The sequence below is a fragment of the Dermacentor silvarum genome, chromosome 8 (assembly GCF_013339745.2).
Source record: "Dermacentor silvarum isolate Dsil-2018 chromosome 8, BIME_Dsil_1.4, whole genome shotgun sequence".
Taxonomy (NCBI): Eukaryota; Metazoa; Arthropoda; class Arachnida; order Ixodida; family Ixodidae; genus Dermacentor; species Dermacentor silvarum.
Window position 1 is genome coordinate 44849326 of NC_051161.1, and position 24760 is coordinate 44874085.

General features: G+C 42.5%; 2 protein-coding genes across 3 annotated transcripts in view; one reads left to right on the forward strand and one right to left on the reverse strand.

The window, feature by feature from the left end:
* The first annotated feature begins 644 nt into the window (after nucleotides 1–644).
* Nucleotides 645–24760, forward strand: part of LOC119461125 (nucleoporin NUP188-like) — a 76105-nt gene continuing 51989 nt past the window's right edge. Inside the window, exons 1-19 of one of the 2 annotated variants that reach the window (XM_049671756.1) lie at nucleotides 645–745; nucleotides 8138–8210; nucleotides 8443–8497; nucleotides 8575–8648; nucleotides 8715–8781; nucleotides 8884–8964; nucleotides 9130–9174; nucleotides 9325–9417; nucleotides 10777–10833; nucleotides 12097–12165; nucleotides 13051–13098; nucleotides 13192–13278; nucleotides 14679–14755; nucleotides 14983–15054; nucleotides 15144–15183; nucleotides 15549–15740; nucleotides 17533–17622; nucleotides 19898–19963; nucleotides 23076–23198. In XM_049671756.1, coding sequence (XP_049527713.1) covers nucleotides 8194–8210; nucleotides 8443–8497; nucleotides 8575–8648; nucleotides 8715–8781; nucleotides 8884–8964; nucleotides 9130–9174; nucleotides 9325–9417; nucleotides 10777–10833; nucleotides 12097–12165; nucleotides 13051–13098; nucleotides 13192–13278; nucleotides 14679–14755; nucleotides 14983–15054; nucleotides 15144–15183; nucleotides 15549–15740; nucleotides 17533–17622; nucleotides 19898–19963; nucleotides 23076–23198 — 1353 coding nt within the window. In that variant the 5' untranslated portion in view covers nucleotides 645–745; nucleotides 8138–8193. Of the gene's footprint in view, nucleotides 746–8030; nucleotides 8211–8442; nucleotides 8498–8574; nucleotides 8649–8714; nucleotides 8782–8883; nucleotides 8965–9129; nucleotides 9175–9324; nucleotides 9418–10776; nucleotides 10834–12096; nucleotides 12166–13050; nucleotides 13099–13191; nucleotides 13279–14678; nucleotides 14756–14982; nucleotides 15055–15143; nucleotides 15184–15548; nucleotides 15741–17532; nucleotides 17623–19897; nucleotides 19964–23075; nucleotides 23199–24760 lie in introns of those variants that run through there. The other variant, XM_037722327.2, reaches the window with a different exon arrangement.
* On the reverse strand, nucleotides 779–7955 carry LOC119461124 (uncharacterized). Its single transcript, XM_037722326.2, has 5 exons — nucleotides 7686–7955; nucleotides 7201–7313; nucleotides 5141–5288; nucleotides 3575–3752; nucleotides 779–956 (listed from the first exon to the last, which is right to left on the reverse strand). The coding sequence occupies exons 1-5, from the start codon at nucleotides 7804–7806 to the stop codon at nucleotides 848–850; spliced, it is 669 nt and encodes a 222-aa protein (XP_037578254.1). The 5' UTR covers nucleotides 7807–7955; the 3' UTR covers nucleotides 779–847.

Genomic DNA, 24760 nt, shown 5'->3' on the forward strand with positions numbered 1-24760 from the left:
TCGAAAACAACGACGCCTTTCCGGAAGGAAGCGGCTCTTCCCGGAACACGGTTTTCTGAGCCCCGTGCTTGGCGATTTAAAGAGGTGCTCGTTTTCACGCGTGCGTGTCTTAGCGCAGCGCTGCCCGCCGATATACATTCGCCGCCGATGAGTTTGTACTCGACGAGGAGGCGGCAGCTTTCTCTTTCCGTGTGTGCCCACGTAGCGGTATCGGCAGATTTTTTTCTTTTTTTTTTTAATCCAAGCTTCCGCGCGTGGTAAAACTACATGCTATGATAACCACGTCTTCCTTGCCGCAATATGTCATTGCTGCCGTCTAAAAGAAAACAAATGCAGCGCTTTGGTTAACCTTTCCCGGTAGCTCGCGCCACGAGGTATGCTCCACTTTTGTTAGCGACCTTGACCCGCGGCTCAGAGACGTGGCGACGCTTTAGGGATGATTATTTTTATAGTGAACCAGATTATATATATATTTGGGGGGGGGGGGGGGGGGTACAGTAGCCTCTATTGGCGGTGCACACGCCGCTGGCATTGTCTTACGCGTACATCCCTTATAAAGAAAGTATTTGACCCAAATACAAGATCGTCGCAATCTGAAAAAACTGCAGCTGGTCAGAAACAGGTTAAATTCGTTTTCATTCTCTTTCTGCTATCTTATGCAGTCTACCAATGTTTCCACCTAACTGCAAGGAGCTGGTAAATGCTGGTAATCAGTAGCTCACAGCTCGAGTAATTATCACCACATGTAATTAACAAAAATATCATAAGCATGCATCACTGAAACAGACTTGTGTTTGTTTTATTTGTGATAGAACATGTTAAATGAGGCATGGGAACGACAGCAAATTCATTTCTTTTTCTTGGATCGTTCGCTCAATATTCTTGCAACAAAGCGGTCATCCACCAGGTCTTTCATATTCAGAGTGGCTTTGTTGGCGCAGCCCAAATATGGGCACCTGCAACCATAAGAGAACCAATAAGCCAAGTAATTTCATGCACAACATACAGTATTGAATTTACGAAACCAAATGAAACGCAAATTGAGTGATTTTAGGTAGACTTACATAACAAATTACATGTAATTAGTTGCTTGTAATCAATTGTGTTTTTCGGTAATTTTGTAATTTAACAATTACTTTAATTGTTTACTTGATCAGAGTAATTCAATTACTTTTTTAGTAATCCATTACATGTAACCAGTTACAGTTTTGACGAAACTATGTTCTGACAGGCGACGCTGTTTTGAGCACATACGTTTCGTTTGGTAGGAACTACAGAGTCCAAAGGGATGAAAACATGTACATGGGTTACCAACTACCCACAACCAGTGTCTTGCTGCTACACGTCAACATGGCAGGCTTGCTGGTTTGCACACTTCTCTTAGAAGTTTGACCTCTGAGCTTTTATCTTATAAGTTTCTATCCCTCTCTCCTGAAAGCACTTATAGGCAGCCTTCATAGGCGGTAAGCGCTGCTGCTCAATAGGGAGTTTTAAAAATAGCGTACCCAAGCAACTTTGCGTACACAGAAACCCAAACTCCATTGTAGGCCCTTTGCATTCTATTGTATGCCTGCTGGTTTGCTGAGGGTGCGTAAAATCTAAAACTCCCCAATTCTTCTTCACTTAGTGCGGTCTATGACTTCTCTCATATATACAGAAGCTTTCGGCAGTTGAACACATATGTCTGTTTGATATTATGTGACTCATATACACCTATTATTAAGGGCCCATGTCGCAGAAAATCCGGTGTTGGCATTGGGGACATTGCCCGGCCAAGAAAACCACGCCGACCACGCAGGCCCTCCGCGTGGTGCAGAGGTGCTGGTGAACTAATCGAATTTCTCAAAGAAAAATGCTTCAGAAAAATCGTAAAGTACGACGTACTCACAACCTACAGACGTGATAGTGTCGGATTGCAATTTGAATATACAAGAAAACACAATTCTCTTACGCGGATACTCAAACCCCAAGCCCCTTTCCCAGCATTTCTTCCACGCATACAGCAGCGCGCCGCAGTTTCCTCCTTGCAAAAATACCATACAGATGGCGCTCGCCTCCTCATCAGCCTACAACAGTTTGCTGGTGTCTGTAACGATCAGTCGTTTAAGTCTAAATGGGGTAACGAGTTAAGGGTGCCGTGTAGAGGTCCACCAGATGTCGGCCGACGAGTTGTGAAATATGGAGCGTGAACAGGTGTCAGCCAATTTTTGGTGTCGGGTGTCAGCCGAAATTTTTGAAGCAGAAATTTCATTGCCCCTTCGTCCCACTTTGCCGGTGCTGGTTGCTGCCATCCTGCCGATTATACAACTTCGGCCATTGGATACGTGGCACACTGGGTATGTGCCACTCGGCAGGTGCCCGAAAAGACAAGCAGAACAGGAAGCAACAGGTAAAGAAGTCGGCAACAAAAAATTGAAGAAGTCAGCTATAGAGAAGTGAAAAAGTAGTTAGCAACAGAAGCAACTGAGTGTGGAGAAAGAACTAAGTGAACAAAATGGGACTATGCGAGGATCGTTGAGCCACATACAAGCGAAGAAGGAAGTGAAGACCATTCCAGTGAACATCAAAAAAAAGCTTAGTTTATAAACCGATGCCCGCGTATGTGTGGGATTCTCTTTCCTCCATCTTTTTACCTTTCTTCTGGTGCGTAAGAAGGCACACTTGCAAGACTCTTATAAGTCAATCACAAATTAAGATTAAACTATGGGTTTTAGCATCCCAAAGCAACTTGCAGGTTATGAGAGACGTTGTACTGAAGGGTGCTCCAGATTATGTCAGATTATCTTTTAAAGTGCACTCAAAGCACAGAAAAGGAGCGTTTCTGCTCTCTGCCCACATCGAAATGTGGCCGTCGTAGCCGGGCAACCTTGTGCTCACCAGCAGAATGCCATCGCAACAGGTCTGTCCCAACTTGAGCGACAGTGAAACAGACATGTGGAAATGAGGGGCAACATAGACCTGAGCCCTTTCCTGTATTCTTTAGCGAAAATGAGCTTCAATGGAGGAACCTAGGCCAGTAGCAGGCGTAAAAAACAGACTAAAAAGAATACAAAAGAACACTTGAGCTGCATTAGTAAGTTACTCTTTAAAAAAAAGAAAAGAAAGCACTCTTACTGTGAGAACAGGCTTGGTAAGCTAGAAGAAGTGCTAGAAGAAGGGGGTGGTGCTGCCATAAGGTGCCAACATTAGCTTGCCGTGATGTCATTGATTTTTGACAGCATCTGCTCTGTTCTCCTTAAATTTTTATGGGCAAAGATGAACTGCATTGTATTCTAAAGGGACCAAAGACTGAACTTTACAAGTATAGAAAGCTTTTGCTCAGCCACAAGGGCCTAAATACGAAACGAAATACTTTGGAATGTGTGACATATTGGCACTGGGGTTTCGCTACAAAATTCAAGAAAGGGAACTTCAATCTTCATTTAGCTCTTCTAATAATCAAGCTATCGTCACGAAATTAACTAAAATATAGTTTTTAAAGAATATTTTACCAATCTAAACTGCTTTAGTGTTTCCTTTTACCATCCCTTTAAAGTGTTCTTGCCAGAATTGCCCCGCGCTGTTACTGGCATACCTCGGGTTTCTGGTGCCTTTGATGTACTGGCTGATGCTGTTTTTGTCATAGATGTGGCTGCACTTTGTGTTTTTCACGGGCACTTCAATGTCTTTCTGGGTGATCGGGTCCTTCCACTGAGCGTTCTCAATGTCCATGGTCATGGTCATGCTGTCATCAGGGTCTTGGGATGATGAAACTGCAAAGAGAGAGAACACAATTAAAGAGGTGGTGATGTGTAAAGCCTTGTGTCTGATACGGGTGTCACACTGTGCATTTTTTATCTTGATCGGGCTCGATCACAATCGAATGTGCCCGTGTGGCACCGGTATAACAGAATGTAGTTACCAGGGTTAACAACTCTTACAAACTAAAGAATAATATTAAAAGTAGGCTTTACCTCAGGGTGAAGTCCAATTTGCCTATTCGAATACATGTGAAACGCAGAAATGCTCTCAATAGACAACAGCTGAACCGATTTGAATAAAATTTGCTGTGTTTAAGAAAGCTGACTTCTATTGAGGAAGTAGAAGTTTGAAAACTTGAATTTATAGAAAACTTTAGATAAAATACTGCCAAGCCTCACAGCATCTATAATTTACTGCAACAGTTTTTCGACATACCAGTTTCGGTTAAATTTCCTAGTTGGTGTACCTGTGTCATGATGTCATGACACTTAAGGTGGTCACGTGGGAGCAGGACGTTGCCACATCTTGGCACTTGCTCCGGCTCGCTCGGTCATCTGTCGTGCTGTGCTGCTACTCGTTGCATGGCTCAATGTAAGAGCATTACAGACTACCCGGCAAGCCAGTGCAGGTGCTAAAATGGCGCAATGTCCTGCTCCCGCATGAGCACCTTCTGCAGGAAGACGTCGCGACCAAACCAAAACTAGTTCGTAGGACAGTTGTTATTATGTGCGCACAGCAATGCATTGACAAGCTTTATGGCCACTTGTGAAATAAAGTCATTTATTTTCTAGCAAGTTCATTATTTCTGACTCCTGATTATTAGAACTTTTTGGCAGTTCCCATAGAATCCAAATTATTGGTTGGTGACTGTAGAATTACTGATAATTTGTTCTAAGGTTTCAATGTCGGAGACCTTCATTTAAAACAAAAAATTAGAAGTTGAAAATGTCACGTCAGTTCAGACCTCAGATCTGTTGAATGCGTGAGCGTGTGGCCTGGCATAACATCCTCATCTTCTACAGGCACACTGGCGTTATCACTAGGATTACGCACTGCTGCTCGGGGTGCGATCAATTAAGTGTGGCACGCAATCTCGTTGATAAAGCTAATGTGGTAGTAGAAGACGCAGATGGTATCTCTGGCCACGCACTCTCGCGTTATTGTTAACAGATTTGAGGCCTGTACTTCTTTGTGAATGGCTGGGTTTCTTCCTTAACTCTTGAAACACAGTAACGGTCCACTGCAGTATCTGTTTTTCTTCTCCACTCGGTAGAACGCAGTTTGAGGCCAGTTCCTGTCAAACATATAAATTCCCGTGCAAACACTGCTGTGATTGGGTAGCGCACAAGAACATACAAAACGTGAAATTCGATAATGTAAATGTGATAGGTTTTCCTACCTTCCTCTACTTTGCTTGTAATCCTAAGGACATTCTTGAATGCCACATGATTTTCTGGGTCTCCTTGACGTTGTTTTGCAGCTTCATATGCAGAGGCAAGCTCTTGTTTCCAATCTAGTTGTTGGCTGGCTTCGCTGGCCGCCCTGGCCTGAAAGCAAGAAATCGCGGCAGAAACCATCGAAGATGGTTGTCAAAGTTGGTGACAGCTTCCTTGCGTAACCTGCTGCATATCCTGATGCCACCGTGAATCGCGAAACCTCACGGACACATCAGCAGACACACAAAGTGGCAATCCTGCTGCCAACCACAATGCGAAATGATACCACGACACAGTACATCTTGTTGTAGACTACAGCACCCCAGTTTGAAACTTGGTAGCAACCCCCACCATCCCTAGTATCCTGGGTGCAACTTTGCTGCAGTGGTTATCCATCAAGCAGCTGTGCTCGACACAGAGGTGTCTGTTGTGAACGGGTATTGGTATGCTTACTATTGCTTCATACCCCTTGCGTCATCTTGGCACATTCATTCCGGGTATTGACAAAGAATGGGCACAGACCAATATTAAATATGCAGTGCCAAAGTTGTCTGTTTGGGCACATGCCCAAGTGACCCAAGTTGTCTACTAGGCCAGACAGAAGCCAGCAGCAAGTAATCTATTCAGGCACATTCCTAGTGGCCTAAGCTAGTAGACAATTTGGATCACCAGATATGTGTCGCTGTTTATTTTGTGAGATTGTCCATCCAAAGTGTCTGAAGCAAGAGAGACAATGCAAGAATGAGGAAACACACACGATGCAGTAGAGTCAATATTTGTTGCACACGTCAGCATCTTTAAAGAAACGTTGAAGTGATTTTATTGCTCTGTTTGATGGCCATGAGTACTTTGGCGAGTGAAAACATTTGATGTGAATCATGGCAATGGAGCTCTTGTACGAGCGCTTGTTGTCTATGTGTAACGTGCCTGGAATGGTTGAGGAACTGCAAGTTGTGAAAGATATTTCACTGCATGGTTCATGTTCACTTTTCTGCAGTGGCAGCGGAGTACTCTCAGATGCTGTTAATGACTTCACAGCACTTCTAGTGTACAACGTCAAGCATGCAGTTAATGCTGGCACCAAGGGTTGTCACAGATGCATCATCACTTTATTGACTTAGTACCAAATGTAGGCAGACAGCAAAGAAATGGTACATGTCATGCAAAAGAGTAATCTCACCTTCTACTTCCTTAATTATAAAGAGGAGTATGTTTCAATTTTTCTTTAAAATCTCAGCTTGATGAATAGGCTGTGCAAGGAGCCATTTATTTCCTCCATGTTTTCCATGACATGGGCCCCAGATACTCAATCGTAACGCTAATGCCGCATATCTTGGAGTGATCTTGACTGAGGGCCCCGAAATTCTAAAATTTCGACATAAATTCTAATTGTATTTTTTTCTTTATCAGCAAGCATTATTTATGTATTGTCGAATTAATCCAAAAACACAGAACCACATATACTATAACTTAGGCCCTCATTACTATGGGCAACTACCTGCCCCGTATATTTAGATTTTTTTTTTCTTTTTTTTTTATGGCAGATACAACTGCAGATACAGAATACACGTTTCAATACTAAGAGGTGAAAGTGATGGCACTTCAGAGCTTGTTTATATTGTTAAGAACAATGGGCCTACATTAACAGTTTAATTCACAAAAAAAAAGAAAAAAAAAAGTTATGTTGCTTCACTGTTGCTTAACTTATAGTTGCAGATTATGGATGTCTACGCACCAAAAAACATAATTGGGCCCCATTGTTTAGCAGACACGCAAAAAAAAAAAAGGGGGGGGGGGGGGACTTTGCACATAAACGACGCTCATGAATATTCCACGACCTCCTCTATAAATTCTATAGAGGAGGTCGTGGAATATTCAAGTATACGATAGAGTGGTTTTCCTAAATTTGAACACTTTGTTGCGCTGAGTGTTGGGATCGCTTGTCGCTGTAATAAACAGCGGTTTCACTTTTCTTATATACTACATTACGGCTGCTAAATTTATAATCACGAGCAAAACATACCTGTGCCTTCAGTGCAGTTGCTGCTACCACAAAACTGTTGGCGTCGCAGTCTTCCTTGATCATACCTTTCGTGCAACGTTTCAACGCCTCCACGCTTTCGTTTAATGCCTCACCTGGGCAGAGGGCAGTAATACGATCAAAACAATGTCACGTCAACAGACACACGTGCAACGTAAACACAACTTCGTGAGCGGCCTGTTTACACCGGCACACTACGCTTGCGTAAACACAGCTGTCGCTGGGTCATGTCGCAAGACTCTAACCGAATTCCAAGCCTCTTTATAGCTCTTGAAAATGAGTTAGATCATTCGAGGAGCTGATTGAATTGGAACGACCCAACTAATTCCAGAAGGACTACCTTCTGATGGTTCCCACCACCACAACAACCCCCTGAGCACATCTGCTCAAGTGCGCAACAGTCTGCATACGCTACACTCAGTAGCGTTACGGTATTTCACCAAGAAAAAACAAACCTCCAGACGTACCTTCGCTAACTTCGCAAACGTCGGCAACAACACCGAGGATCACGTCCGTCCCTTGCACAACATAACAATTTAGTCTTTTCAGGTCGTCGACAGCCATGTCGAACGGTGTGAAAGATGCCATGGCGACTATTACTTCAATAAATAACAATAAATAACTAGAAAAAGATATCACGGCACGGCCTTCAGGTCGTCGAAATGAAAGCACCGCGCGAAAGTCGAGCGCGCTGAAAACAAACCAAAATACGAGGTAAGCACAAACCCGTAGACAGATGAAAAGAGCACCTTTGAATCGGAGTAATGGCAAACGCCACTAAACTCATAAAACTTGAGAAAGCACTCTTACGACGTGCTGTATTGTTAGCTTCACGATCATATTTTTTAACTTTGAAATTCTTGTTATGCAACGTCGTAATGTTTTTTTTTCTTAATTTCTACTGTGGTTGTGAGCTAAGGGGCCAGATGGATCACTTATGTCATCGCTCCACTCAGACGTTACTTCAGAGGCACAATGGCGGACATTCAAAGGTACGGGATGCTTTTTTCGCTTTAGCTGGTTTCTGCGTAGCCTGCGTTACAAATTTTGCGTCGTTAGAGGTTAACGTTCCGTCGGGCTGTTGACGAAAGTGTAATGAAATAGCAACTGCCCTTCTTTGCCATACTGTTGTGATTGCTGACACTGAAGCAAAGTGTCAACTTGATTCACGCCAACACCGGCGTGGATGTTCGTGGCATGCAAATTGATGAATCGACTTTGCAGATCGATCAAGGACCTTTGGGTCATCATTTCCGGAAACACTCTTCTCAGATCGAACGTATGTAGTCTTCCTGGACTGTACGTCGGACTTGAGTAATGTAGCATCGCTGCTTACCGCTTCGTATTTTCCCTCAGGAATTGGTTGGGACAGAGCTCACGAAAAATGCCGATCAAGTTCTCAATGGACTTCTTTACTTCACTGAGCAAAGGTAATATGCTTGTTGTTTTGTTACTTACTGGTGATGATAGAATTATCGCTTTCCATTGTGCTCTAGGAAGTCGAAGACGACCGTACCTGAAAGCTTTAACCAAGAACTGCTTTCCAAGCTTAGCACTCTTCTCGTAAGTAAAGCTGAGTGTGTCCTTTTAATTAAGCACCCGGCCGCGTCATTACGAAGTTGCCGCTTTTCCCAGAGGTGTAGTTAATGAGCTGGCTTATTTCAGGGATTGGACAAACAGCGCAGTTACGAACTGTTTTGTTCGTACCTAACCTACGAGTATCGAGGCACTCCAGATGACTTGAAGGTAACTGCACCTCGTGTCTTCTTTCCGACCGTTTTATAAAAGCATGTGTGTGCCGCATTCGTGGGCAAGTTCTCAAAAACGTAGAGTTCTGGAGTGTTGGCGTACAATTCTGACTCCTTGCGATTTTTTTTTTTTTTTTTTTTTTTTCTGTTCTCATCACCAAAGGCAACAGTGGCGAGTGAGCGGAATATACCCCACATACTGAATGAGGTAACCTCCTTTTTGTGTGTGTGTGTGTGTTTGCGCGCGTGTGCGCTTACGTGATGCCAATTTTCACTCGTGTTGTCTTTCTATTCGTTCCTTGTTTTCTTTTTATTTGTTAAATTTTTTTAAGTGTTCATGTTCAGCTTTCTCCTGCAGGTGTGGAATTACTATCGCATGGAACGCCTATTCAGCCTGTTCTGTTTGAGGTACATTCTTGAGCACTGGCAGAACCCTTCTCATGTCTACGTGGTAAGGCAAACTTTTACAGTTTTGTTGCAGCTTTTCAAATAACTAAACACCACATCCCATAAATAGTGCGCCCTGCATTTGTCTTCTTGACTGTCATAATAAAGCTAAACTCGGAGAGAACTCTCACTTATGCTAGCACACGGAAACTTATATGCTAAGCAGAGGTTAAACGAAATTGGTCGTCTAACATTTCTATTCCCCTTAGAATAATCCCGTAGAAGACAGTGTATTGCTTTCTCAATTTGTGACGTCATTTTTTGTTCCCCTACAATATCGGTTTAACAAAGTCTTTGCATATTGGCATTATCCCCATTACATGGTAATGGTGAGCATAATGCTTCATTGTGCTATTTATTTGTTGGTGCAGCATCTGTCAGGATCCATGCCCGACTAATTTTATTTGAGCTCTGAGAGACATTTAGGAGCATGGAAACATAAGCAGGTGTGTAAATCTGTAAGCTGTTAAGCAACAGGCAGATAACTGTAGCAGCGTCCATTTGATTGACTTCTGTGAAGAGAAGTAGCAGCATAGCGAGCACAACATAGGGAACATTTTCGTAGGAAGGCCCCCTTCCCCTGATTTTCCACTGCAGGGGGGCGCTGCCCCCTCACCACACTGAGGGCAGGCCCTTCTTAACTATAGTAAATTAATCCTTGATTTCTCAGAGAAGTTTTTTTGAAGTGCACTGAGAAGATGAAAGACAATTTCACAGCAACAAGAAAAGTTTGTGTACATGAAATGAGCACCTGCTCCTGCGCCCACACTCGAAATACATTTCTGGAGGCCCTGCTCACATCCATTCACATTCACCGGTACTCTCTCACGTTAAACGATTCATACTCGCGTCCACAAATGCCTTTCGTCACTCACTCATAATCACAATCATGAGTGTGAGTGAGTAGTCATGAGCGTTAATGCCAACATATGGGCAGTCATCCAGGAAACACCTGTTATAGGGCGCTATGTGGCTAGGTCATGTGAGCTTTTAGACTTGCATTGCGACACATTATCAAAGAATGCTTTTGAGTATAGTACAAATCAGAATTATATAGCTGTGGTATTTATATACCCACTATGGGTCAACTTTATGCCTATAACACATAATTTTCTTCAAGGTGCCATTTTTGGCAAGCTGCAATGACTGCATCAGACACAGTATCGTTGAAAACTTTATGTACTCGTTCGTGTGTGCTGGTGCATTAGGCACATGTTGACCAACAGTACCTTTATGGGAATGTATAAAATTATTTGCACTGCTAAAACTGGAAATTTTAGAGAAATTTTTTTCGATCATTTTTTAATTTAATGTTTTGATTGATTGAAGAGCATGTTCCGTAACATGTTTTATTTCTTTTTAGAGATTATTTGATGGATTTTTGGAGCGCTTCAATGAAAATGAGATAATCATCAAAAAGGTACCAATTCCACTTTTAATCTTTTTGACTTTAGCATCTGTCTTGGTTGAACATAGTGTAAACCATATTTATAAAAAATAAAAAACACCTGCAGCACTCAATTAAGTAATGGACTCAGAGCCGCTTTCAGTTTTTGTATGCCATGAAGCCCAAACCGCATGAAAGCGATTTTCTGCGCGACGGCGACGAAGACGGCTTCGAGCGACGAAACAGGCCGTCGCTCTTATCGCTCGGTTCTGGAAATCTAGAATTCGTCGCTCGTCACCCGGAAGTACTATGAGCGACTAGCCAATAGCGCGAAGCCGGAACTGGATATACATCAGTCAAGTACTACCAACTGTTGCACGGAACGAGTAAACGACTAGATTTTGATACGTGCAAGAATAATAACATAGTGCAAGACCTTTAGAAATATTTATGCTGCTATTTACGCTAAAACACATCAACTTAAATTAATAAAGCACGCGTCATGCCAGTTTCAGCGAGTATTTGCTGCCCTCATACCGGCAACACCGGGGAGACGTTGCTCAAAGTCGCGCTTGTCTCGTCGCTTGCATGAGTTACGACTTGTAGGCGACAAGCGAACGCGACAGCCATCTCCATCGCGTCACTTGTCGCTGTTGCGCGCAAGATCGCGATGCATGCGGTTTATACTTGATGCATGGGCTCGGCACAGTATTTAAAAAATTTCTCTCCACACACTCAGACGCACTTTTTCTTAACTCATGCATTCTAATATGGCAGCATCTGACTGGATCTGCTCAAGTGATAAGTTCGCTTAGGTTGCATGAAAAGTGCACTTCAACATTGACTGTGATTGTCTGACAGTTATGATTGTTTACATTGTAACTTCATACAAGTGCAGTACAGCTGTGTGGTTTCTGCTATACCTAACTTCTTTCAATTCTGCATTGTTTAAATTGAATTCTCTCCTAATTCAGTCATGTTTGAAAGCTGCAAAAGGTTCTCAAGCTTTCTTTGCTAGCATACCATTCAAACGAAATTTACATGCCTCATAGAGGTTGAATGAACAGAAATCTATCGTGTGTGATTGTGATGGAGCTATTGGACCATTAAGAACAAATTTTACATGTCTCATGGAGGTTGAAGGCACAAATTGTTTGCGTGAATTTAGCTATAAAACAACTCATCATACTATTACCCTTCGTGGTTGAAATGTTGTGGGCGTGACTGGGACTATAGTATTTTATCTGGCTCATGGAGTGGATGGTCACTGAAATCAAATCTGACTTACCCCGACAGATCATTGAGCAGTTGGATTTGATAGTTGAAATACAGCAGCCCTCGAGAGAGTCTCATGGACCCTACATGGTAAGCTAGCATCACTTTTGGAAGCTCAGTGCCTTGTGCTTCTGCCCCGTATCATTCCTCATGCTAGCAGACTGTGCCATGCTTTATCATACCATGCGTCCCTGCCGTGTTCTGTGCATTTGCTGAAATTGACACCCTTTTCGAAAATAAACAAAGCCACACACAGCCACAAAGGCTCCCGGAACATGCTTGCGATTGGTTTGGACTTTTTTCACCACAGTGTAGTTTTAAAGGAGTACTGACGCATACTTTTGAGGTTGTTCAAACTTTACCATGTGCCTCTTACACGTAAAGGATGGCACTTAGCAAGTGTGAATGTTGGGAAGCACTTACAATATATTGTAACTTGATACTGAAGTTGGGGTTTTTCAAATGCTGGACCTAGCATCAACATTATCATGATGTCGTGGCTCAAAGCAGAATTTCCGCCATGTAACAATAAGGCTAAGTATGATAACATTGCTCATTGAGAACATTGTTACGTGCATTTCTTTTGGCTGCGATCACGGGAACGAAGCAAGCCAGTGTATCATGCTGTCACAACATATACACCGTCTGGTTACTGAAACGGAAGCTGGTTCGTTAAAACAAGTATAGTAAATTATTTAGGGCGGTCTGACACTTTCCAGTATATTTTTTAAAGTTTCTCAGGCTCGGATCTACGTTTTACTTTTTTTTTTTTTTATTTGTAGAAAGTGGCCAAGTCAGTAGTCCTTCAAGGTCAGCTGACTGAACCTACAAACACAGTGGCATGTGTCAGGCAGTTGTTATTCAAGGACATTCTTTCTTTTACGCTACAGTTGTCTGATTTACTTACCAACTGAATTTGATTCCAGTGCTGAGTAATGCAATTCTGTTCAAGGCGTCTGATCTGCTTGATTTCAGACGAACACCCTGATTGGCCAATGGGTCAACTACACACTCCAGGAACAAGTAAGTGCTTCCAAGTATGCCAGTCTCACTCTCGTTTCTCTTACATCTTGTTATGGTTTCTTATTATTATTTTTTTTATTTGCTGTTTTTCAGTGTGAACTTTTAAAGATCGTCCTTCTCTACTATAAGGATATGCAGCCAAAGCTGGAAAACATCATTCAGCTCCTCGACGTGTTTCAGGTATGGGAACCTTGATTGTGGCATTTCCACATTGCCACATTCTGGTTGTGGCCATTCACAAGAATTCTTCTGTACTTAAATATAGATGCACATTAATATACTTAATATAGTCTAACTTATTATTAAATGCTCTCCACTGTGCCATTCTGCTGCTAAGCTCGAGATCCTAGGTTCGATTACCGGCCGTGGTAGCTACATTCTAGATGGTGGAACGCAAAAGCGCTTGTTTACCGAATATAGATTTTTTGGCCAGTTGGTTCGTTGCAGTAATTGTGGTCATAGCGCTGAATTGATACAGACAAGAAAGATGACAGGACAGCGCACGTCCTGTCGTCTTTCTTGCCCGTGTCACTTCAGCGCTCTGACCACAGTTATTGCTTACTGAGCTTTGGGTGCACATTGAAGTAGTACTGACAGAAAAATGTTGTCGCGCTTCTCTCTTTTTGCTTTCTTAGGTAGCTATTGACTCCATGATTATGGTCTGAAGCCTCAATTCCTCAAGAATACGACAAATAATTAATAACAGCACCTTTTAGTGGACAGTTCAGAATTCACTTGCCGTCAGATGTGAATAAGGGGACTGTTCACATCATCAGAAGCGGAGGTGACGGTCACAGGGTATTACAAGAAACTCGAGCGCATCCCAGTCAGCCTGGGTGATGGTTGAAGGCCATATAATGACCGTGTCGCCGAAAGGTGCCAGATTTGCCCTTCCAATTGTACGCTTCTCTTGTAAACGCAGAGGAACCCGTTTGACCCTCTTGTCTCATTCAGTGATGAATCGACTCTGCTTTCGGCAGCATGGTCGTAGTGTATGTATGTAAGCATTAGTGGTGTCTGGTACCACAAGACTGCTGCATCAGGTTTCGGTGAGGTGGATATTCTCCTTTTTCACGTCAAAATCCATGCTACACTTGGTGCACGTTTTCAACTAGTTGCATTAAAAGGCAACGTAATTAGTTATTTGTTGTAATTTCAAGGAATTGGGGCTCCGTAGTGTAATTAGCGGGTCAACAGCTATTCAATGAAGAAATAAAAACATTTTCAGTGCTCTTGTTAAAACGCCAGGTGGTCAAAATTACCTATGTCCCACCCTCTCTCTACAGCGTCTTTCACCAACCGAGTGTTGCTTTGAAATGTTGAAACAATTATAAAATGAGTGTAGCGCAGCAGACAAGGACAAAGATAAATACGCCAGAAGGATTTGAGGTGTCTTCTTTTTTTTTGTCTTTGCCTGCTTTGCTATCCTCATTTTGTAATGGATCTGTAGCAACTTGCCCGAATGTCAGCCTTGCAACGTTAATCCCAATCAATAAATCAATCAAATCACTTATTGTTTCCATTCCTTGCTCTTTGTTCTATGGGTTCTGCATGAATTCTCATTGCTTGTTCTCCAACAGAAGCACAACTTTGGGCAGAGGAGTTCTTTCAGGAAGCTTCTGAGTGACAGCCACAGGCCCATATTGGACCTTATCAGGTACGTAAGGTGGACATATTATAAGTCAAGCTCCAACATTTCGCACTTGCGTTTGACTAAAGTGAATCTGAAGACTGTGGCCAGTTGCATTTTAAGTGTACTTTTAGACCGCTAAAGGAGGAGCACCTTCTGGTAACGCAAGCCTGCCTTTGTGCGCCACATTGTACTCTGAAAATGTAGGCTCCCTGCATGTGTGCACTTATCTTTTTTGTTGCAATTCGTTGCAGTTACTTGGAATGCCTTGTGCTCGTAGAGAGCCTTGACCTTGACTGGCTCCATCGATACCACCAGGGGAGCATGTGAGTGTCGTCATCCTTCAATGTCAAAGCTGAGAGTCGTTGAGCTTTTTTTGAGTCGTTGAACTTGAGCTTTTTTCTCCCCCATTCAGGACGGACCATCAGCTGCTGAAAGATCCTGACGCGCTGCAGGTGAGGCAACAATTGCCAGAATGTCTGTTTCTGTGCATTTTGTAGGTATATACTACCTCTTTCACATCAACTTGCTTTATTTTTTGGCTTTGGAATTTGGCTTCCACTCTCTCTCTCTCCCTCCTGTATTTATTCCACAGTCCTGGAAATAAACCCTTCCGCTGCAAGCATAGTAGTCTGTGTGTGTATGGGCCTATTGTTTTGTTGTGTGAATTACGATGCCACCACCTATCAACAAATTTCTAAGCACCTCTGCACTGTATGCGTAAGCTTCCTTACACAATGTGGCCTCTCTGTTTCATTATGTGTATAAGTGTGGTTGGTGCCATAACACAGCCTGTGTTGTCCTTTCCGGTTGCGTGCAGCACCTAGACCGCAGCATGTCCTGCCTGGGTGGAAACCCGGCCCACGGCCCCTTGCTGCTGTCATGGCTTCTCGTTCGTTCCTGGATCCTGCCGGGCACTCGGACAGCTGGACTGGGAAAAGAGGCTCTTCGAATGGACGCCTTCGGCTATCTCAACAGTGCTCTGCGGCACCCCGCTTTCTTTGGGGATGGGGTACGTTTTAGGGTATCTCGTCCCTGCTTGCTGCTTCATGGTGCTCCTTGTCATTGTGCTGTTTCATGGTGCTCCTTTCATTAATGTCAAAGAGCATTATAATAAAGGGGTTAGCATTTCACATCGCAGAAAATTATGCAATGTAGAGAAAGAAAGGAACAATAACAAAGGATGTGAAAAAAACAGAACAGTTGCATTACAAAAAAAAGAAAGAAATATGAAATACTTATAACAAAAACACGTTGAACTATGTGAGGAGAGCAGTAAGCATTGAAACAGAGTTTTGCTCAATTCAGGTTGTGTGTGGTTTTGAGGTTATACAAAACAGACAGTTGAACACTGGTACCTACAATTACCTATACCATGCTAGTTCTTGGTTACTTAATCCAGAATTGCCTTGTTGTTCTAATAAACATACCTTCTGATTTAATTTTGTCTGAATATTTAACTATGCAAAGGGTAATTCCATGATTTCAGGCAAGTCCCATGTGCTGGGCTGATAAGGAAGTCCTGAAGGCCTTCTTTGAACTTGAAAAAATGGAGCCTTAAATGGTGCATGGTCTGGAGCCTGTTTGAGTTGGCAGGTGATCAGCCCACGACTACAGATGTTGCCATTTACCAAAAGTACAGCTTGGCAGGCGAGAGAACGGTGTGATCACGGTAATGTCTTGTGCAAGTACAATAACATGCGCATGACATCTTTGGCGCTGTGCCCAGTACTGTATGTACAAACCATGACCTTGTGCATTATCCAAAGTTAGTGTGTGATTTCTCACATAATGAATGCTGTGCCTCAATCAGTGCATCTTTCTACGAGTCATGCTCACTCATTGGCGTGCCTCACACAATCAATGTGCCTAAAGGAATGCATGACTTCAGAGGGCATTTTAGTTCAATTTCTCGAATATACAGATGTCACTTCTTGCAATATCCTTTTGGGGGGAGTCTTTGCATGTCACACTTGCCACCTTATACCCTCGCTGCAAAATTAAAAGTTTTGTTTCAGTGGTGGTAGCAGTTGCTGGCGACGTCGTTGGAAAAGAAGTAGTAGTTTATTGATTTGAATATGTAGAGAGGTCGGCCGGAATATGGAGCATCTAGCCTGCTACTCTACGTAAGGGAAGGGGAAGAAAGAGGGTCACAATGGGGGATGATAATGGGAGGAACTAGGTGAAAGCACACATTGCATAAATTTTATCACAAGCGTGAGTCCAGGCCCGTATCGCCTAAGAAACATGAAAAAGCATGCATTGCCTCTATTGTCTGCCAACTCTGTGGCCCTGCGCCACGTACTTGGGCAAACTAACTGCACTTTGTAGCAGATCATGTTTGTGTGTCTGATGTTTCTTGAAGCAACAGGCAAGGTTATAACGAAGCCTTACGTTTCAGTTGCGCAAGGTTATGATGGCTTTAGTGACTTCAACTGTTTAGATGGGAACAAATACACTTTTGAATTTTACTACATTTATTTACTACAACAAGGTCACATGTGCTATAATCAGCTACTCCAATGAGACTTTAAATTTCTTCTATGCTTAAAAAGAATTAATGAATTCATAAATACCTAAGAGTGCGTTCGTAGGGTCAGACCACTGTAAATTTCCTATGCCCTCGAAGACATTATTACAGCTGAAGACGTGCTGTCAAGTCTAGACACAGATTGTCTTGGAAGGACTTGAATTTGGGTAGGAGGAGAGATAAAAGCAACACACTTACTCGATTTGTGAGAAGTGCTGCACCATTAAAAAAATAATATCCTGAGGCATGTACACTGCTTGACATCGTTTCGCAGATCCTTCCAAACAAGGTTCATGCCATCGTCTACGAGCTCGTCTTTCTCCTGGTTGCATCGTTCAATCATCGCAGCCTTGGTCCCATTGAGGTGAGCATACCTTGGAAATGGCCCTTTGGGGGCCATTTCCAAGATAATTTCTGAACGTCAAACATCAGCACTAACAGGAAAAAGTTTTATTTTCTGGGTGTGCCAGCACAGAATACTTAGGATTGATAGGTTCTTCAATGAGCCTTTGTGTTTTTTCAGATATGCGCACTGATTTTGCTCATATTACATTGATATCAGTTGTGTATTAAGTAGCAACAGGATCGCAAAGAATAAACTGTTGTAATTTGCACCTGAGTGTGTGTATATTTGTGTTCTTTTTGTCCGTGTCTGGTTCGCACTTCTTTAACGTTCTTATCTAATCAGAAGTTGGTTCAATTAAAATTTTAGCGTAGGTTTTGTTTTTATGTGACAGCTGGAGCGACAAAGCTTATCGATTTAGAGTTACTGTATATGGCTCATTAGTAGCCAGGTTGCCCATAGGTCCGCCATCTTGTGCACAAAATTAACCATGTTTTTGAGGGAAAGCCCCACGTCACGTTCACAGGAGCCAAGCCCATTGTGGCATGAACGATTGTGCTCAATGTACGCTACCCCCTGGTCTACATGCTTTATGTGGGGCCAATCGAGGACCACTTAATTACACACATGCACATATTAGCTATGGTAATTGCTTGATTTCTTCTGAATAAATAAAAAAAAATCAAGCCAGTTCCACGCTTGTGAAATCTGATGAAACAGCGGAGCTCTGCAAGCGTGGGTGTATAGCGTTGTGGGTATGACGCCCGCCTTCGGACCGTGAGTACGCTGCCTCAAATCCCGCCTCACTAAAAAGTTCATTTTGTTTTATTTATTTATTTATTTATTTATTTATTTATTTATTTATTTCTCTCGCTCTCTGTCTCTTTCTTTCTCTCTCTCTACACCTCCTCTCCTCCTATGCTCTGCTTTCACTCCCTCCCAGCTCAGCGATGCTGTGCACACGAGACCAACTTAGCGAGGCTTTAACAGCTACGCTGTAATATCCCATTGCATGCATTGAGATGTTGCCCAATGCTAGATGTATCGTTGTGTAGCGCCTGGTGGTGCCATGTGTCGGAAATATATGCCAACAAGCACCCATGAACAAGTTCAAGATATGAAAAAAACTGAAAAAAAAAGGTGTTTATCATGCGGTGTGTGCACTAAAAAAAAATAATATAAAAACAACAAATTTCGGAAGCAGTCATCTGGACGTTGGTCATTGAAGAAAACGCTAAACTGTGGTGGCACAGTGTCGCTGCCGTCACCAACTTTGTTTATCTGTGCCTTAGTGGTGGCTTGGCACCACCAGTGATGTGCAGCTTGGCACCACCAATGCCATCAGTGTCTGAACCCATGCTTCTGCATCTCTGTTCAGCTTGAAGCCGGATGGACTAACCACTAAAACCTGCTGTGGTGGCATGGTGGCTTTGGTGTTTAGCTGCTAAGCCCGTGGTCGCGGGATCAAATCCCGGCTGCAGCGGCCACATTTCGATGGGGCGAAATGCAAAAACATCCGTGTACCATGCATTGGGTGCACTCTGAAGAACCCAAGGTGGTCAAAATTAATCCAGATTCCCCCACTACAACGTGCCTCATTATCGTATCGTGGTTTTGGCATGTGAAACCACAGAATTAATTTTTTCTTTAACCATTGAGCTATCATGCCACATTCACGTTTGGCGATTTCTACGAGGTTTTGTTCTCCATGCAGACTTTGAGTGTTGTGGCCTTAATGGATGTACAGTTGAACCTCATTTTAACAAAGTTGCATGTGACACAAAAATGCCTATTTGTTAAAAGCTTATATTCTTTACCTGCTGATGACAAGAAACTTTTTAAATTTACTTCATCATATCGAATAATTTCTTATATGTATATAAAGTGTTCTTTATATAGAGGATCAATTGTATTTCAGAGGTGATAACAGGAAATACTGTAGCGAATAACGGTGTAATTGCGAGCATGTTTTTTTCTTTCATACTCAGCTTTGCAGTCAGTAAATATTTTTTTTCTTTCCTTCTTGTTCTTTCTTGCACTACAAAAAGTAAGTTGTTCTTTTTAAAGATGGCGGTGTCCATTGTGAGAGCGTGCAGCTGGTCACAGCAAACGAGCAAGAGGAACAGCTGAAGTCTGTTTATTTCTTTTTCTTGTGATGGTGGACAGTTGTGTGAATAGAACATTGCATGTCTTACTGTATTGCTCACGTTTGAAGGAATAGGGAAGTACTCGTTGCCTCGCTTTGTTGTTTGGTGCGGGTAGAATTGACGGCTCTTGTTTCTGTTCTTTGTTGCAGCCACTGTTTCAACTTGCAGAGAAGCTTCTTGAGTACCCAACTGTTGCCCAAGACTTCTGGAAAGAGGTTTGTGGCTCGCTGTTAGTTTTCCCCGTCTTCTCTTGGGCATTTTTTTTTTTCCTTCAATTTTTTTTGGAGTGATTTATTTTTCCATATTCTGCTATTTTTTTCTAAGCATGCTTGGCTCTTCGATGGTCCCAACTGTGTATTTACGGCACAACAAAGCTGCCCTGAGTGGTTGCTGACTTTCTGTCCTGAATGTAAATATATAGCTTAATTTGGATGAGTTTGGATTTAATCAAACCACCGCATGCCGCATACACACTTCAGTAGTCTTCGAGGAAAGACTGTTGTGGCAGAGTCATGCAGGATTAATCGCTGAGCAATCCACGGGCCCATTGTCTGCGCTAAACACATTTCATTCACACTTGCAGGGTTGTCTGTAACACATTAGCGGGCATGAGCTCGTGTACTTTGCAAGCTGAGAGCCACTTGAATCTAGTAATGGTCTGCCTGGTCAACTCGTTGCCAACGTATCATGATGAAACGGCATAATGTAACGGACACACTGGGAATGTTCACGTACAATTTGTTGTATGATGCACATGCCTACATATTAATTTTCTTTCACACAGCGTTCGTTTCCACCTTATCTTGGCTAGAAATGCTTGAGATGTGTATCACATTTTTATACAGCCGGACAATGCCAGCGTTTAGGGTTAGCGTTGCAATAAGTATATCGAAGACCATGCAATAGCGCAAATGACATGTAACATTTGTATTTATATTCTGAAGTGACTTGGCTTCATTTTCTTCGATACCTTTTATGGCACGTGGTATATAGAGTGGCATCTGTATGGCCTTCACATGCTGTCTTATTAGTGAGAAGTGGCAGGGGGGAGAAAAAAGTTTCAAATTTTTATGTGTTATTGTGAGCAACGGCCTTCGTGATTAAGGGTAATGCAAGCTGAACCTTACCGATCAGAGGCCTAAAGCTCATGTGGCAGTGGTGGTACTGCTTGGGTTATTGTTGCCTTGCTTATGTGGCATTCAATCTGGACAGCTTGTTTGTGTAGCTGGCGCCATAATAACTCGTGTAACATTAAAAAAAAAAAAAAAAACATGCTCATGTGCAACCTGGTGACCTGAAGATGGTTATGAGGACATGCAAATTTATTTACAATTTCTCCCTATTTCACAATACTTTAAATTTAAAGTACAGCGTAATGCAGTGTCAACTGCACAACATGCAAGCTCAGGGTGACTAATTCAGGGTGATTCAGACTCAGGGTGACACACTGATTACCCTGCTTAAATGATTCAGTAATGCGGACACTTCTTTTCTTCCAATCGTGTGTAGCAGACATAGTGTGTGTAGCCAATTCATTGCAGTATTAATCCCAACGCCATGAATAAGCACATTGGCGGGAAAAGTTTGGAGTACTGGAGAGTATATGCTAGAAAGTTTCGAGACCCTTGATGCAAATAAAGAAAGAAATTTATATTATTGTGCTACCTTTAACATGGGCTACTAAACACATTTTTCTGGAGCACAGTAAGATTATAAAGCAAAATTTTTTCTTTGTGAGATGAGAGAAGATAAGGAGGAGTGTTGCTTGCCCGGTTGGGCCTTGAATACCATAAAAAATAACTTCTACATCTTTAAGTGCTGCATTTGATGTAACCTGCTAAAACCATTTTGTGAACTTAATGCAACTTATTTTTTCACTGAAAATACAATGTTGTTTTGTAGCAATGGTAGAGAACCCACTTCAGAGCCGTGAGGTTTTTTTTTTTTTTTTTTCATTGAAACCCACATAAATTCGGGAACCTTTATTGCTTTACTTTCATATCCAAAGCTTTGAGCGTGATCTTACAGGGAAACCCTGATACTTAGCTATGACTGCTTAGCGCAGTAAAACTTTTCAGATGAAAAATTTGTAATAGGTGTTTCCAATTCAGAACCTGTCATAGGTGTAGTACATCAAAAACTGGCTTTTTCTGTGACAAATATTGAAATAGTACTTTATTCACATTTTATACCTTAATGATTAAATAAGCTGTTTTATGTAATCTGTATCAACAGTTCTTGATAAAAATTAGCACACTGTGCTTGGAGAAAAAAAAAAAAGACAGACACTCCGAAGGACTTGGAACTAAACAGCTAGTGGACTAAATAAAAAACATGACTCACTAGCAACTAGGGAAGAAACTGTTATTGTGTTACCTAGTCTTGTCACGTACTTTCATGCTGTTTTACAGCGAAGCTGTTAAGGGCTCACTCTTCGGTGGTCGCATCCGGCAATAGAAAAAAACTCTCATTGGCCGTATGCTGTATGTGCAAGTGAAAGCGCGGGAGGGCGAGGGATGCGCGCTTTCACGGGAAGCAAACGCACGGCGGAGAACAAACGCGCCTTCCCAGCGGAAGGGGAGCAGTGGGTGACATCGAGGCACCCTAGACTGTGTGCGCGTGTGCCCACTCTCCCACTGTGGCGCATGCGCGCAGCCCTGCAGGCCTCTGCCGCCATGTGTCGCCGACTCTCTCTGGGCTCTCGCCCGCCTCTCCCCTAACTGTGTTGACAACGGCGTTTAGCGGTTCCGTCACGTAGCCAGCGTTTTGACAGCGGTTGTGTGCGGTCACACAAACAACGCACACAACTGTTGTCGGCGGCGGCGGTGTTTTGCCCGCGTTTGCACCGAACGCGCGCGGCGTTGGTGACGTGTTTATGAACGTACCAACCTTTGCCGTACACCCTATGACATTGTACCGTAGCGACCATAAGGCCATGGTCCCTGTGGTCACTAAATAAATGAAAACCACCGGATAATATATATTTCTCATTCTTTAATAGTTCAAATAACCAATTACACCATCACATCTTAATAGTAGTAATTGGAAATACATAATTCCGACCATAGTACAGCTTCACTGATCTTCCATCTCCTCCCCAGTGGAAGGGCTGACAGTTTTTTTTAAGTATTCTCCTACATAAGGACTCTGTTGGCCCTGCTCGACTTTCACGAGACATTACAATAGATGAGTTGGTGTTTGATGAGGCCACTCTTCAAAGGCACGGCTGATCGTTCCCACTGTCTCCTTATCGCAGTGCGGTCTGGGCGATATCATTTTTATTTCCTTTTTTTTATGCCCACACTAATTTATGTCTCCTTATCGCAGGGTGAAGCTTCTGGGCTAGGCCATCTGCTTGTTGAAGCAGAGGAAATGTTTCCCTTGAAGGCAGAACCACTGATCCAAATGCTAGCTGCATTAGCCAGGGCAAGCCGTGACAGCTCGCATAACGTGAGTATGCTGCTTCATTAAAAATATACCGAGGCTGTCTTGTCAAAACTTTAGCGTCTGAACTTTGAACTAGTAATTGTAAAATTCCTGAGACAACAACCAAAACGTGATTACTAATCAGGTACTGACTAATCAGTTACCTGTTAATTCAACCCTGCCGGGACCGATGAAATTGATCTAATTATTCGGTGGGTCAAATTAAACAAAATGCAGAGAAAAACGCTGAAACACACCACTGATTCATTTGGCAGTATTTGACCAGTTCTAAAACAACCCCGAATCAAATGAGCACCCACTTTTTCTGTTATCAATATAGAAAATTAACCTAAAAAGGACATTGAAGCTCCTAGGCAAAGTAGAAATCCAATGCGCACTCAACTTTTTTAGCAATAATTATGTTGCATGCCTCCAGTTCTAGCAATAAGAAAGAGATCAAATCAGCGAAGTTTACCTTCACAGAATATAAATTTGTTTGCACCAATATCCACTGTCAACAGTACCAGCAAAACTTGATTGCTGTTTATAAACCACAACACGTCCTCCATACGATCCATTGCACATTCTTTTGACATTCTGTATTTATCAAACGACTATGCAACCATTTCAAACTGGATGTTGGCCCATGCCTTGACTAACCACTTCACTAGTTCGTCCTGTAGCACATGCAATTCTTAGGAATGCCATAAAACAAATGACGAGACTTGTTGCCTCTAGCTTAGCATATAAAATAACCTTTTGAATGAGCTTTTGTAATCGAAGATTTGAAAGTGGCACATTGTCACTGTCATGCTATAAGAGAACTTCATCTGTCACCATCTTGTGATGGCAATGGCGATGATTCTGGCTAGGCTCGCTCTGACAGTATGCTGTTGCTAATGCCGCGAACAGAGTTTTGATTTCGTATTTGATTGTACTATCAACCCATTTGTGGCCAAATTTTCTTGGAGAAAAAAAAAAGCCACGTTAAAATCGGGTAAATATTATAATAATTCATTGTGAGCTACTCTTCTCGCTTGAAAATATTCATTGGGCAGGCTGAAAGATAGGCGTTTTCAGTGGGAATTGATGTCTGTTTGATGTATTCACTGTGTGCTGAGCTCCGTCGAGACAGACACTGCCACTAAAGTGGTCGCTATTGGAGTAAGCACACAGCGATCAGGCGCCTGTTTACAATCTGTTAAGTTCTAATTATCCAATGAAAGGTAATTTTAGGATCGAAATGATGAAAGTTTAGGCTCATAGAAAAGTATAGGCACTGGGCAGGACCTTTGGTCAGGATCTAATCAACCGAAAAATCCATTTGACTGGTGTCGTAGTAACAGAAATCTACCGTAGTAATTAGGGCCGGGCTAACTTTTTCTGAGTCACCAAAAAAGGTAAAGGAAAATGTAGTCAGTCAAGCAAGGTAAGGCTTCCTTTATTCTTTGTTGTTTAAAGCCTTTGAATAAATAGTCACACATACGAACATGGTGGCGATGAACTTGTCACGTGTATTGCAAGTTATAACTGCATCACACGTGCTATGGTTCAGAAAAAATTTGTGGGAAACTTAGTTGGCAGCC

What these genes read in the sequence shown, in the direction of transcription:
- LOC119461124 (XM_037722326.2), bottom strand. Translation starts at nt 7,806, where the DNA reads ATGGCATCTTTCACACCGTTCGACATGGCTGTCGACGACCTGAAAAGA. An exon ending in CAACTGCACTGAAGGCACAG is followed by an intron (nt 5,289 to 7,200) that starts GTATGTTTTGCT and finishes TCTTGCTTTCAG; the next exon opens with GCCAGGGCGGCCAGCGAAGC. An exon ending in TACAAGCAAAGTAGAGGAAG is followed by an intron (nt 3,753 to 5,140) that starts GTAGGAAAACCT and finishes CTCTCTTTGCAG; the next exon opens with TTTCATCATCCCAAGACCCT.